The sequence below is a fragment of the Anguilla rostrata genome, chromosome 15 (genome assembly GCF_018555375.3).
Source record: "Anguilla rostrata isolate EN2019 chromosome 15, ASM1855537v3, whole genome shotgun sequence".
In the NCBI taxonomy this organism is placed as follows: Eukaryota; Metazoa; Chordata; class Actinopteri; order Anguilliformes; family Anguillidae; genus Anguilla; species Anguilla rostrata.
In genome coordinates this window covers 24,492,671-24,506,232 of record NC_057947.1, presented here as the reverse complement: position 1 = coordinate 24,506,232, position 13,562 = coordinate 24,492,671, and the positions used below count along the sequence as shown (strand labels likewise).

Below are 13,562 nucleotides of genomic sequence, written 5' to 3'. Positions count from 1 at the left end.
TTTGTGGACTGGGGAAGATTGCAATCGCAGGAGGGGAGGAGATTGCGTTTGCGGGGGTGGCGGGCCGGGGGGGAGTTGGGATTGAACACGCAAACCAGGAGAGTACAATGCGACTGCGGCCCAACGATTGAAAACCCAGGATCTATGTTAAGGGGACAGACAAGATTGACAGTTCATTCCCACAACCACCAAGTGCTTTCTATTGCAAGCCTGTCACATTCTACAGATGTTAGTTAGCTGTGGATGTCTCAGACCATTATTGGAGCTGTATTGTTTGATTAAAATCTGAGATACAGAGACAAAAATGACATATATATTTGGTTGAAATGGCGTTAAAGAATGAGTCTTTGTTGCTGTTGTATGCCCAGCATTTTAGATCCCAGTTTTTAAAGTCAAGGTTGCACAGCAGATGGTACGTCATAGGCTGCATGACCGCTCGATAAAAAAGTGACAGTTATTTCATCCTTTTTCTTTTTTTTTAACCATGACAACCCGTTCACCCTTTCACAACAGCATCCTTTCATCCTTTTTTTTGAACATCCTGCAAAATAGTTTCTCCAACCCATTCTTGGTGTGAATTAATTAAATGGAGTATGTTTTAGGCTAAGAGTTATTTATTTTATTTCTTTAGATTTATTAGCATATGTTATCTGACATAACATGTCGATTTAATTTGTTAATAAAAACCATACTGTTTTCAGTAAATTCATTACCATTTAGGGGAAACATTGGTATTCTTTCCTGAGGCGGTATTTCAGACTCGTTATTTTCTTTTCTTTTTTTCTAGAAAATTAACAGCGTTTTAACTTAAATACGCCCCCGTACCTTGCTAGTAATAAGGGATGTTGCCATTGATATTATTTGGCGTACATGTTATTCCGTTTGTCATGTTTTCTTTTGTGTAACGAGCATTAAGTATTGTCAGGATTTGAGCTGAATGTCTTCGCATTTGAAGGAGCCTACACCAGACCAAACTATTAAACGGACCGGCACGCCATTCTAAATAGGATAAGATTTTTATGGAACCCTGACTCTTTTCCATAGTCGGTTGAATTCCGATCCAATTAAATTTTGTTTGTCTGGAATGACTTCATACGTCATATTTAATTGCGTCATAAAGTAGAATGGCCAAGCTTTTTGCAGACAACCATATTCTTTTTTTGCATCACAAAGGTTTGTACTTGAAATACCGTTATAATCTCAATTCACACGAATACCAGGTCAGTCTTAACGGGATGGCCGATTGGATTATTAGCTCTGTATGCACCAAAACTATGAAATAAATGAAGATATTATAGCGTTATAGCAAGAGGTAAGTAAAAGTTACCTATACATTGCCACATACTTTACCTAAACGAAATGACTGTCTAATACACAGTAAAATGACCAGTGTTAAATTATGGTCCTGCACTGGTCAGAGTGGGACCATATGTACACTGTTAGGGTTGAATTGACACTGGACATTTTACTCTGCACAGGCATGCAGCATTTTATTGCCCTGTGGTATGAATAACTGCTGTGGTGTGCCATGATGCATGTATCTTTATTACACGTAGATTGTTAAATAATATTTTGCCTCTAGTGGCAGGTGACGCAGCATGTCTGCAGCCGACGCTGAGCCGCACTTCGTCTTTGGAGTGCAAACTGGGGTGGCTAACGGCCTGATTTATTTGGATGAGCAAAACATACTTTTCCCTTCTGGCAACAACTGTGTTTGCTTCAACACTGAGCGAAAATGTCAAGATTTCATTACAGGTATTGTATATTAGCTACAATAAATAAATATATTAGCTTTAAAAATAAAATGGTAATAACAGTAAGACGGATTCTTAAATTGCGATGATATGGGTGAAAGGAAGACACAAGCAATGACTCCCTTTGAAAGTTTTTTTTTTTTTTTTTCAATTTCTATAATATTGTTTAACGTGCTTGTTCAATCTCACAACCTTACATTTGAGGTTCTTAATATAGATGAACAGGGAGAAACGGTAGTCTGTACTGTACAGGATTACATGCCTAAAATGCCCAGCTTTGCTAAACTAAAGAAGGGGAAGTTTATTACAAGCATGTTCTCCTAGCAACTCAGAAGAGCCTTGGAATGCTAGCACTGGCCATCAGCGCCAACCGCCGTTACCTGGCTGTGTCCGAGCGCAGTGAGAAAGGCACCATCACAGTGTACGACCTACTTGAGAAGAAGAGGAAGAGGCATGTCCTATTCGTGGAAGATGCGCCTGTGCAGGAGTTTGTCTCTGTGGCCTTCTCGAGTGACTGTAACTACCTCATTGGCCAGTCAGGACCACCGGACTGGATCCTCTTCTATTGGACTCTGCACAAGCCTACGGTTATAGTCAAAGTGAAGAGCGGTGGACTCTCCTACCCCATAAACCAGGTGAAATGTCAATCACAGATTCACACACCAACAGAAGCCTCGTGTTAAATTTTATGTTAAAAGAGGACTCGCCCAGCGGGGCTACCATTACTCACATAGCTTGTTGTTATGGAAACATTCACGTTTCTTGCCTACTGTTGCAGTTTTGCATTTGAACTAGGTTCAAGACATGAAATAGAAATTCAGTTTTACCTGATGCTTGCAGTAGTGCACGTGCACAAAGTCTGTGAGATCCCTGTGTTTGCAGGTGAGCTTCTGCCCGGAGGACAACAATCAGATCTGTGTGTGTGGAAATGGGGTGCTCAAGCTTTTCAAAATCATCGCGGGAGAGCTCAGACAGTCCAGCATCAAGAAGCTGGAGAATATGGAGTCTCACAACTTCCTGTCGCACCAGTGGGTTTCGGCACGCCAGATTATTGTGGGCACAGACACTGGTCGGCTGATGGGGTTCGAGTCCGGAGTTCTGTACTGGGAAACGAGTGTGATGACTAAGCCTTCGATGCTGGATTCAGAAAGGTGCTGAGATGCTCACTGAAGCACAAGTGTGCAATCACTTCTTTCACTCCATATGAAATGTTTAAAAATAGTAACAGATAAGCAGTCACTTTATATCTTTTCTTTTTTTCATTCCTTCTCGAGTCTTGTTTTCCATCTGTTTTTTTCTTATGCCATATTTAAGGCAAATCTAATAAAAATCTCCCAAAACTTAATAAAAGAGGAAAATATTAAAATAATGGCAAAGAAAATAGGGGAGATCTCAAAGGAATCGTTTCCTGTCTTTCAGATCACAGGAGACAAAGCAGGAAGAGGGCGTGGCTGCCCACCAGCCTCGTGTAACGACCATTGCTACATATTCCAAAGGCTTCGCCTGCTCAGCTGGGCCCGGAACGGTCTGTCTGTTTGAGAGGACAGATGATGGAGACAGCTTCAGGAAATCCAGGGAGATCCGGGTACCAGTCTCTGCTTCGGCTCAAACATTTCAGATTTCAGTAATGCCAAACCTGTGTCAAATGCAAAATGGCTTCTTTCTTTTTTTTGATAAGCTGTGGTGAAGTCGATGAATATCACAAAGTGCATCACACAAGGTTTAAAAATATATATATCTATGAACAGCATATAACATCAGCACCATGGAATTCACATGTTTGGTTATCAATATATGCCTTTGACGTCACTAGTGCTTCTGCGTATATTCCTCAGATCCCATCGGACACCTGTAGTCATGATCCTAGCCAGGCTGAGATGCAGGAGATTGTCGCCCTGTGCATTAGTCCCACAGAGACAGCCTTATCCGTCAGCACTGACCGTGGCCAGCTCTATAGTGCCAACCTGATCTCTATAGAAATGAGCAAGGTATGGTGGGCTATCAGAATCGTAACAAGAAGTTGCCAGAGTTGGGTCCAAGAATCAAGCCTGACCAGGCTTTCCCTGTGTGTTGTTCTTAAGGCGGGGGAGCCAGCCCAGTTTGAGTACCTTTCCCACGCCTTCCACTGGGGCACGATCACCAGCCTGTCCATTTGCGTTCACAAGCCACTCATCGCCACTTCCTCTCTGGACCTTTCTGTGCGCGTCTGGAACTTCAAGACCAAGTAAGGCATTTCCAGACAACATCATGGCTCCTTTCCCTGCTTCCCTTCTCTACTAAAGGATGCATTGTAGGTGTTGTGAAAAAACCGTGCAGGTCCTTGCATTTTTTTTTTTTTTACACTAATCCATTTAATATATGTACTGAGTCAATACCACCACTAATAATATGCAGTTTTGCATACTTTTCGCATCTCGTACTAGTTCTTGTCTCCACAGCTGACTGAGGTGTGGCTGTGGCGTAATTCATTTTATAGGTCTAGAACTGTTCTGCTAGTCTTAGATGCACTTGTAAGTTATTCTGGAGAATGCTAAATGCCTAAGTGTAAATGTTGCAGGCAAAGCAGGACCATTAAGGGCTTCAGTGCAAGCCTGAACTGTGCCTGCTATTCATATACTACAGTCTTACGGCTAAACCATCAAAACAGTTATTTCATTATAATCAAAACCCTGGGGGGTGTGTTGAAGGTGACAAAGGCTGCATAGAATCATCAGTTATATGGGTGATTGGGCTCCGATTTAATAACTGGACATCACAATTTTATAATATGAATCTGTTAATTATGTTCTGAATTTGGTACAGGATCAGATAAAATGGACCGGCATATACTGATTTCAGGTTTCACAGGAGTGTACCTGTTTTCTCATATTTATTATAGTAGTAATTGTCATTTTCAGTATCAGCTTATGTTTTTTGTATGTTACGTTCTTAGCAACGTACTACCTTTTATTCAAAGCATAAATAGCATTATTTTTTATCTGCTTACCCTCTCAGCACACTGGAGCTCTATAAGGGCTTTCCTGAGGAGCCTCACAGTGTGGCACTCCACCCTTCTGGGCTGTCCATCATGGTGGCCTTCACCAAGAGGCTAAGCTGGATGAACCTGCTGATTGACAACTTCAGGATATTCAAGGAATTCAGCCTCAGAGGGTGTACAGAGGTGGGCTCCGCATACCCGTGGTCACTGCTTCAAAGCAATTTTCCCACGTGACAGAAAGGAAGCTATGCTTGTGGTTGTTGATTGGTAATACGTGGAAGAAAAGTGTCTTCAGAGTGGACAGACTATGTTCTTCATATCTTTCAGGGGCCAAATATTGTCTGTAGAATCAAAGCCTGCCCTCATGAAGTACAAAAATAATGTATTGCAAGTCTACAGATATATGTAATCTGTTTCTCAAAAGGTTTAATGTTGTAACGATCTAGCTTTAAACTGTGATAGGCTCTTATGATAAACCAAATAGGAGAGAGGAAAGGGGTCACCCTCACCAGAGCCCCTGTAGATGTTATCAGTCAAGCTATCAGCACTTGCTGTGGGAATTTTGTACAAAAACCACGGAATCATTCTTGAGTCAGGTCACTTCATAAGTGTTGTCATTTCAGATGGCTGTGTCCATGTTAAAAGAAGGTTGGTATGTTTTAGTGACTATATTATGTGCTTTTGCCCTTCAGTGTGCTTTTAGCAATGGAGGACACATGTTTGCAGCCATCAGTGGAGCCACTGTTCATATTTACTCCACAGCATCATGTGAAAACATCATGGACCTGGCAGACCACAATGCAATGGTGAGGCTCAGAAGATTCAGATAAGCTGGTAACATTAAAACTGTTTGCTGTACATATCCCAGAGTCGAGTAGAATCTACTTTGTTCAGTCAGGCAACTAACCAACACTGAAACTATAACTCATTTTGGAAGTTCAAAAGCCAGTTATCCTTTTTGTACATACATCCCACTTGTTCAGATCCAAAAGAACAGGTGAGGTGAGGTGAGCTTTTTAACCCTTTAAGGAATAAGATCACAGAAGTTATTAGGATGTTCTTAATTGAACATTATAATGCTGATGTAACACTCACTACTGGTAATTGAAAGCAATGGAGTTCTAGAATGCTGACTTAAACATTTGAAAAACATTCTTCTCCAAAGAAATGAAGAGGATTATTAATCAATTGGGTACAAGGTAATGAAAACCAACATAGTCTATGGCTCCGCAGAACCACGGTTAATTAACCCCGTTCTAAAGGTGAAAGCACTCTACAGTTGCTTCCCGAACAGCAGAAGGTGGCCAGGGCGTTTAGGACGCGTTTGAGATGCCGTCTCGTGTGCTGTGCCACAGTTGCGCTACGTCGTCTGGAGCGAAGACGACAGCAAGCTGGTGTCATGCGGCACAGACGGCGTCGTGTACACATGGGACACCCAGAGCGGCGAGCTGGAGTCGGAGTGCGCGCATAAGTCCTGCCTGTACACAAACGTCTGCATTTCCCCTGATGGTGAGAGCATCTTTGCAGTGGGGACAGACTGCACTCTCAAAGAGATCCAAAACAGCCAGGTGTGTGAGAGACATTTATCTTCTGTGTTTTCAATTAGAGATTTTAGACACTTGTCTGTTGGACAGGTCACCCCAAAAACATCTCGGTCGGCCTCACCTGAATAAATAGATTTTTTAAAAACCAGAGCACACACTTGATTTATACAGTTGGGTATTTCATGATGTAATTCAGGTAGAACACTTGACAAAGTAACACCCAGTCCCCCATCTAGAAATAAAACGTGAAACCTCTGTATCACATGCCCAACTGAATACCTGTCACCCTTATGCGGAAAAATTGCATTACATCATGTAAGTGATGGATTGAGATTTTTAAACACAATTTCCTTTGCAAAACCCCTTTCAGTGATGCATGCATTCCATGTTTTCAAAATAGATTAATCTATCACGTTAGATTGTGCATGACATGGGACTAAAAGTAAAGACTATGGACTTCACTCACAAACCTTCACTTGCAAGTGTTTTGGTGTCTATTCTTAAAGCCTTCCTTTAAATTATAGCATAGCTAACAAACCATTGTTATACGTAACTTAATAGATGAATTACAGTTTTGTACTATCTCTTTTTTCTCAGTCCTAATGATGTTCTGACAATTTGAAACAGCTAGATTCATGTTCCTAGCCCAAGGATCTCATGTACATTGCTATTTATCCTTATTTCAGCCTTGGGTATTCCATTGGCTAGACATCAGTGTGTCCGAATGTGTTTGCAAAACCAGTCAGTGCTGTTGTTTTGTTTGACAGATCATCATGGAAGTACCAGCCAACACTGTGACCTACACCACTCTGGCCTTGTCTCGTGAAGGGAAAGTGATGTTCTGTGGCACGTCTGCAGGCTCTGTCACTGTCATGAGCTGCCCACTGTCAGACCAGAAGGAACTGTTTGAGTTTAAAGGCCATGCTGGAGCTATCACCAGGGTGCGTGTCTGTTTAATGACTCAATCGAAGTACACGCATGATCCAGCAAAGCTGGTGGGATACAAGCTTTGATTTTTAACAGCCAGTGAAAGTAGTCACATCCCAATGATTATATTTCAGAGGTCTGCATTTCCCAGGAAGCAGACTCAGTCAATCACCCCCCACACTGGGTGTACTGGCTGTGTTGCAGGGAGCCTGTTTCAAGTGGTGATCAGCCATTGTTGGTTTTTCCCTTTCAAACCACTTTAACTATGTGACTGCAGTTAAATGCAGATGCTTTGATTTTCAAACGATAAACATGACCACTGCATTTGTGAGATTGCTTCAGTTAAGATTGAGCTGAGATTCTGTGTCCTCAGATGGCCGTTACATTTGATGACCAGTTCTTGTTGACCATATCAGAGGACGGCTCTCTGCTCATCTGGAAGATAATCTGGAATAGGTACGGTCTGATGAGGGACAAAAAGATGTGCTACCTGGAGGAGATCCTTATCACCAAGTCTGACCTGGAGGATAAGGTACATATGTTCACTCTAAACCACAGGGGAACATGTTTGTCAATATAGGCCATTTGCATTGACAACCATATGCGTAAATACAGTGTTCCATGTCTTCATAAAATGAAGGAACTACAAGTCTCTCTCTAAACCTTCTTTCAGAACTGCAGCATGCTGGAACTGAATGCAAGGGTGCAAGTGCTGAACACAGAGAAGCAGTACCAGCTACGACTGATGGAGATGGAGCACAAGCGTCATTTCAAAAAGATGACCGATGAGTTCACTCAGCAGATAGAGGCCCTGGAGCAAAAGAACAACGTGAGCTGGAAAGCCAACACCAGATGACTTCATCAAGCCTCACAGCACTATTACTGTATAGAAGACTGTCCATACTAATGCCATCAAATAATCTTTTTTATTATTGTTAACTTGATCATCTCACAATTTCCCTGTAGATTCTTAAGGAAGAAAAGCATAAGTTGGCGCTGGAACATGACAAGTTATTGAAAGAAGTGGGGGAAGAGCATGCAAGAGTGATCCAGGATTTAAGTAAGAGCTCATTATCAGTTATTTAAAAAATGAATAACACCCATAGGCTCTTCCATCCACTGGTATGCTAGGTGGTATTTTTAAGTGCAATTAGTTTTGTGAAAACTTGCCTTGCCTCCTTGCCTTCATCAAAAGTCACTTGAAGGACCCCAGTGGATAGAAGTCCTTGGCTGTCTTGTGTCCATCCTCTGTGGTGTTTTAATGCATACACTTAATGCATCTTGTGTGTATTTTTAATGGTCAAATGGAAAAACAAAAACAACCATGTTTCTCACGTATTTGAAATATGAGTCTGCATGTATTCAGAGGTTGTGCACTTTTTGTATGCTCTGTCTCTGTACCTTGCAAGAAGACATGTTTTACTGGCAGTTCTTGGAGTGTCCAGCTCTCTCTGTCCCCCCCACCCCCCCGGTAGACTCTACCATGCAGCGGAAGCTGGGGCAGGAGTACGAGACCTCGCACGTGCTGCAGCTCCAGTCACAGAAAGAGCTGGAAGAGTGCAAGCTGCAGCTGCAGAGCACCGAGGACAGCCACAGGCGAGTGATGGAGCAGGTGACCGGGTCCTATGAGTCCACGCTGCAGGAGAACCTGCTCCAGCTTCGGCAGGTGAGAACTGCTGTCCCGCCCGGGTGGTTAGCCTAGCATGCCAGGCTCGTAGGGCACTGGAGCATTAGAGAGATTAGCCCACTCTAGGGTTTCAGGATGCCACCACTATTTTCAAACCAGTCGCATCAACACTGTGAAGACTGGTCCAAGGTGAACCCAATGATTCAAACACAAAAACTGTGAGATGCAGGGAGGTGGGTGAATGGTGAAAGGAGGCGTGTCAAATACAACACACTTCCACAAACCACCATCTAATAATCCTCTCTGACCTGAACCTTCCTTCCATTCCTTCCTTAACCATCCTTCAATTTAAATGAGTTTATCTCATTCTCCTGTCCTCTACCACAGTGCAAACACAACTCACAGCAGCAGAGGATGGAGTATGAGCTTATGATAAAGATGATAGAGCAGGACGCCGACAAAGAGATCCTGGACATACGCTGCAAGTACGAGACAAGGTTAAAAGAGGAGAGGGAAATAAGCACCCAGTACAAGGACGAAGCTGGCATCATGAGGAAAAAGGTACACCGATCCATTCCCCTGGAAATCCTCCCTTTGCTTTGAGTGGTTAAGGAAAGAATAAGGAAGGATATGGAAGCTTAAAGAAGTCAGTATGTACGTATGTGGATACTGGTTCACAGTATTTATGAGATTATTGGTGTTTATGAAGCAAATGAAGATGCCTGGCTGGTATTTACAAGTATGGCCAACTGACACAGAGCTGTTTCTTTAAATAACTAAAGTTTTTTTTTTTTTTTTTTTTTTGGTAAATGTTATTTCTCAGTACTTCTCCGTATAAACTTGGAATGAATTTTGTCCCTGTAGTTCAATTGCCTGCAGAAAGAGATTAGTGACAAAAACAAGGAGATTGAGAGACTTAAGGCAGAAGTGAAGAAGCGCTTGAATGTGATCAGCAATCTGGAGAAAGATATCTTGGGTCTGGAAAAAGAAATCGTTTGGAGAAATGAAAACATTGAGGAAAAGGTGAGTTTATGTTCAGAGCACAGGGGAGGAATATCCAATTTTGTCTTCAAAAAGAATCCAATGGAATATGATCAAATATCTGAAAAGATTTGCGCAGTAAAACACCCCTCTTTGGCACTGCATGTCCAGGAATATAAAGACCATTTCTCACTGCAGGAAATTCACATTTCTGAAATGAGGAAGAGGAACATTGACCTGGAAAAACTGAAATACATTCTGGACCACCGGGTCAAAGAACTGACAACACAGATTGAGCCCAAAGAGAAAATAATCAAAGAGATGAAGGAACAGATCCAGCAGGTAAAGACCAAGACCTCGTCTGTGCTTAAAGCGAAGAGTTGATGCTGAAACACAAAATTCCCCTCGTTGCCGTTTGGCTGCTTATGGAAAAACGCATCCTTTTACAAGCCTCAGATAATTGAATGCATTTGATTTGTAGATGGAGGGGGAACTGGCTGTGTTCAGCAAGCAGAGTTCCCAGTTGGAGATAAACATCGCAGAGCTCAAACTGAAGCTGAATGCCACAGATAAGGATATGCGGCAAGCAATGGAGAAGGTGTGTACCAGACCAGGGGGACTGCTATACGTGGATCATTGCTATGTATCACACTCATCAGGGGCATAAAGCAATTCCTGTTTATTACTCTGGCCATGGGGTCACCAATATGGGAGAATCCCTGTATATCACACTGACACAGAGACCCACTGAAAGAGGATAATCCCCATATATCACACTAACCATGGACCTAATACAACTACTAAGGGGGCCTACTACAAGGGGATAATCCCTGTATTTTACTCTGATAAACCAGTGCGTGGTTTGACGTGTATTCTACTGGTCCCCTCATCCTTTCCCCTCATTCCCTTTGCAGGCATGCGATATGAGTACCGTGGTGAAAAGATTCAAGGCTGACCTTCTTAGCTGTGTGGACTTCATACAGGACCCCAAGAAGCTGAAAGAAAGTGTACTTGAGCTGCAGGGTCGTTACATAGAGCAGTCTGATGTGAGTAATATGTGCCCTTGTAGCTGTAAGTGAGTTTAAGAAACTACTTAAACTCATTTCTTAGCAAACATGAATATATTGTCCACATGATGCACTGGAGAATATGAACATGTTAAGATACATTTATATCAATGAGAGAAGAGTTTGGATCCTTCCGTGTTGAGGTTCAGGCAGTCAGGTTGAGTCGAGGTTTCACAGTATTGTTAACTCCAAAATTGTATTTATTTACAAAGGCAGGGCTGTTTATTTATATGTTGTCTAGAGAGCACCAGCATCATCAGCAACTGTGTCAAGCCCAGTCTAGAACACTTCAAGGGTCTCTACTTCTGCATGACCTGGTGAACTTGATCCATGCATTAACCTTACAAATGAAAATGGATGTATGAGAGTTTTCATTACAGACCAGTGAAGGGTGAGAGACTGATTGTTTTACAGGAGGACGTCCTACGCCAAGACCTTGGCAAGCTGAAAGATGGGCGTGAACGGGATGAAGTTGGCAGGAAAGTGGTGATGTCCCTCCGGAGGAAACTGGCAAAGGAGATGGAGTCCCACTGCACTGACAAATTCAAATGGATGCAGGTATGAGAGACAGAGACTACTAGAACCAGGTTAATGCACTGAATGCAATCAACCAACGGGAGGCTTTCACTCTGGATTCTCATCTATGTGAAAATTATTCACACCCCTGCTATCTTTGATATTTGCCTTCATTGGTCTTACAAAATTTTCTGAAAGTGTTTTCGAGATGTACTGCGATTTAAATAATGCTTTTAGAATACAGATGATAAAATCAGCCATGTGGTTAATTGGCAAATCAACCAGGAGCTATAACCCTGAGACAAGGACACCTTGTACATTCCTTTATTATATGAAATATGCTGAGTACAAGTGTCTGACATCATTTGGGAGTTATTAAAGCAATTGACAGATTTCTAACATGATTATGACATGAGTCGTGGTACTTAATGTTGTGCTTTCATGTTTCCTTCGTGCAGGATGATTCCACCTTGATCAAAGAGCTTAATGATTTAAGAAGGGAGCTGAAGGTCTCTCAAGAAACAGTCCATGATTATGAGAACCAGTTGTCAGTATACAGGAGGACAAAGTCATACAATTCCTTTGGTACTGGTATTTATTCCTGTTGCACTCACCACCTTACTGTTGTTGGGTTGAAGAAAAAAATTCACCCTTGTCTTATGATAGATAACCCAGTCAGGAAAACGTTTCAAACATAAACATAACGTTTCAATAATAATTATTATAATTATATTATTTCTGCAGAAGGAGTATGCCTGCCACCAAAGTCAGCATTGTACTAAACAGGCATTATTTACAACTATCCTTTTTACACTCCCAGAGAGGCTGTAACTGCGTGTCTCAGTACCAAGGACACCCACCTTATTATGACTTTTTTTATCCCACCGTCCAGCTGCATAGTCCTGTTTTGCTTTTTGCTCAAGGACAGTCGGAGTTGAGGATAGGCCCAGGCCAGCGATATATATAGAAGCATGTTAGCCCTTTCATTATATAATTAAACCTTCTTATATTTGGGTAAATATTAAGTGGTAACAACATTCCCACACTGACTGCTGCTTGAATAAACGGAGAGAGAATCACTATACACTATACTGTAAGTACTGATAAGTATCGAAAGTACAGAGTAACGTATTCCTTCGTATTTCCTTATTTAATAATACAAATGGATAATTTCAATTGCATGAATACCCTGGTCATTGACAAAATGTAAGAATTAAAATGTGAGGCTTTGTAGTGCTTCAGGGGAAATTAAGGTGCACAATTATGTGCATAATAAGAAATTATTGAGTGGTCATGCATCAGTTAAGAATAGATTGCCTTTATATGTTTGTCATGATCTGTGTGCTTTAAAGTGAAGGGTTGAAGCTCGTCGCAATCATTACTAAGCGGAACCCTGGATGTACAGCATTTATAGCGAAATGCTTTCCGCACATCCGCTGTGGTGCAGAGGAAAGGAATTTGCATGGCTGAAACAAGCTGTTCTCTTCCTAGCGCCAGAGTCTAGTTCTTCCGCATGTGCGCCAAGCGTTCCAGCGACCACGCTCTCCCCTGAGGAGGAGGCTCAGAGGATCATTCGGCTGCAGCGGGCTGAGATCAAGTGGCTCCGCCAACAGATCCTGGACCAAACAGGGAAGTGCCCACTAAGACCTCCCCACAGCACCAACCTGCGCCCCCTCTCCAATTAAAGAGTCGTCTTTTCTCCTGTAATGCAGCATTGGAGTCGCCTTGATTCATAAACATGTAGCAACAAACTGTGAGCCATTTACTTTCTTTTTGCTGCTTCGACTCTACATGGGTACTGTTTCAGCACTACATAGTCTTATTGGATCATGATCCAGCACATTATCACTATGTTAAATGTGACTCAGCCTGGCCTATTATTTGCTACCCGTCATACTGGCTTACTAGCTACCTTCTGCTTGGCGCCTGAAGGTAAGCATGTTTGGGCTTGGCTTGTACATGGCCTGGAGAACTCTTAGGAAAATCAGGTTTGGTTTTGGAAGTGCCAGTCAGGTGTTTTTCATATATCCAAAAGCACAGTTATACTCCAAGCATTCAAATAATGGCAGCAATAACGTTGGCACTGTAGTGTTGTATTCTCTACACTTCTTTTTTAACCAACGCTTCAGTGAACATTTTGCAGGACTATGACATAGTTTGTGGGCTTCA

General features: G+C 42.2%; 1 protein-coding gene across 1 annotated transcript; it reads left to right on the top strand.

Annotated features, from left to right (window-relative positions):
• Positions 1 to 2,098: 2,098 nt before the first annotated feature.
• Positions 2,099 to 13,078, top strand: LOC135241290 (cilia- and flagella-associated protein 57-like). Its single transcript, XM_064311546.1, has 21 exons — positions 2,099 to 2,389; positions 2,637 to 2,905; positions 3,174 to 3,339; positions 3,590 to 3,742; positions 3,836 to 3,978; positions 4,749 to 4,914; positions 5,424 to 5,537; positions 6,087 to 6,299; positions 7,043 to 7,216; positions 7,576 to 7,734; positions 7,876 to 8,031; positions 8,169 to 8,262; positions 8,678 to 8,868; positions 9,217 to 9,390; positions 9,694 to 9,852; positions 10,009 to 10,152; positions 10,292 to 10,408; positions 10,725 to 10,856; positions 11,292 to 11,435; positions 11,852 to 11,978; positions 12,927 to 13,078. The coding sequence occupies exons 1-21, from the start codon at positions 2,099 to 2,101 to the stop codon at positions 13,076 to 13,078; spliced, it is 3,438 nt and encodes a 1,145-aa protein (XP_064167616.1).
• Positions 13,079 to 13,562: the final 484 nt, after the last annotated feature.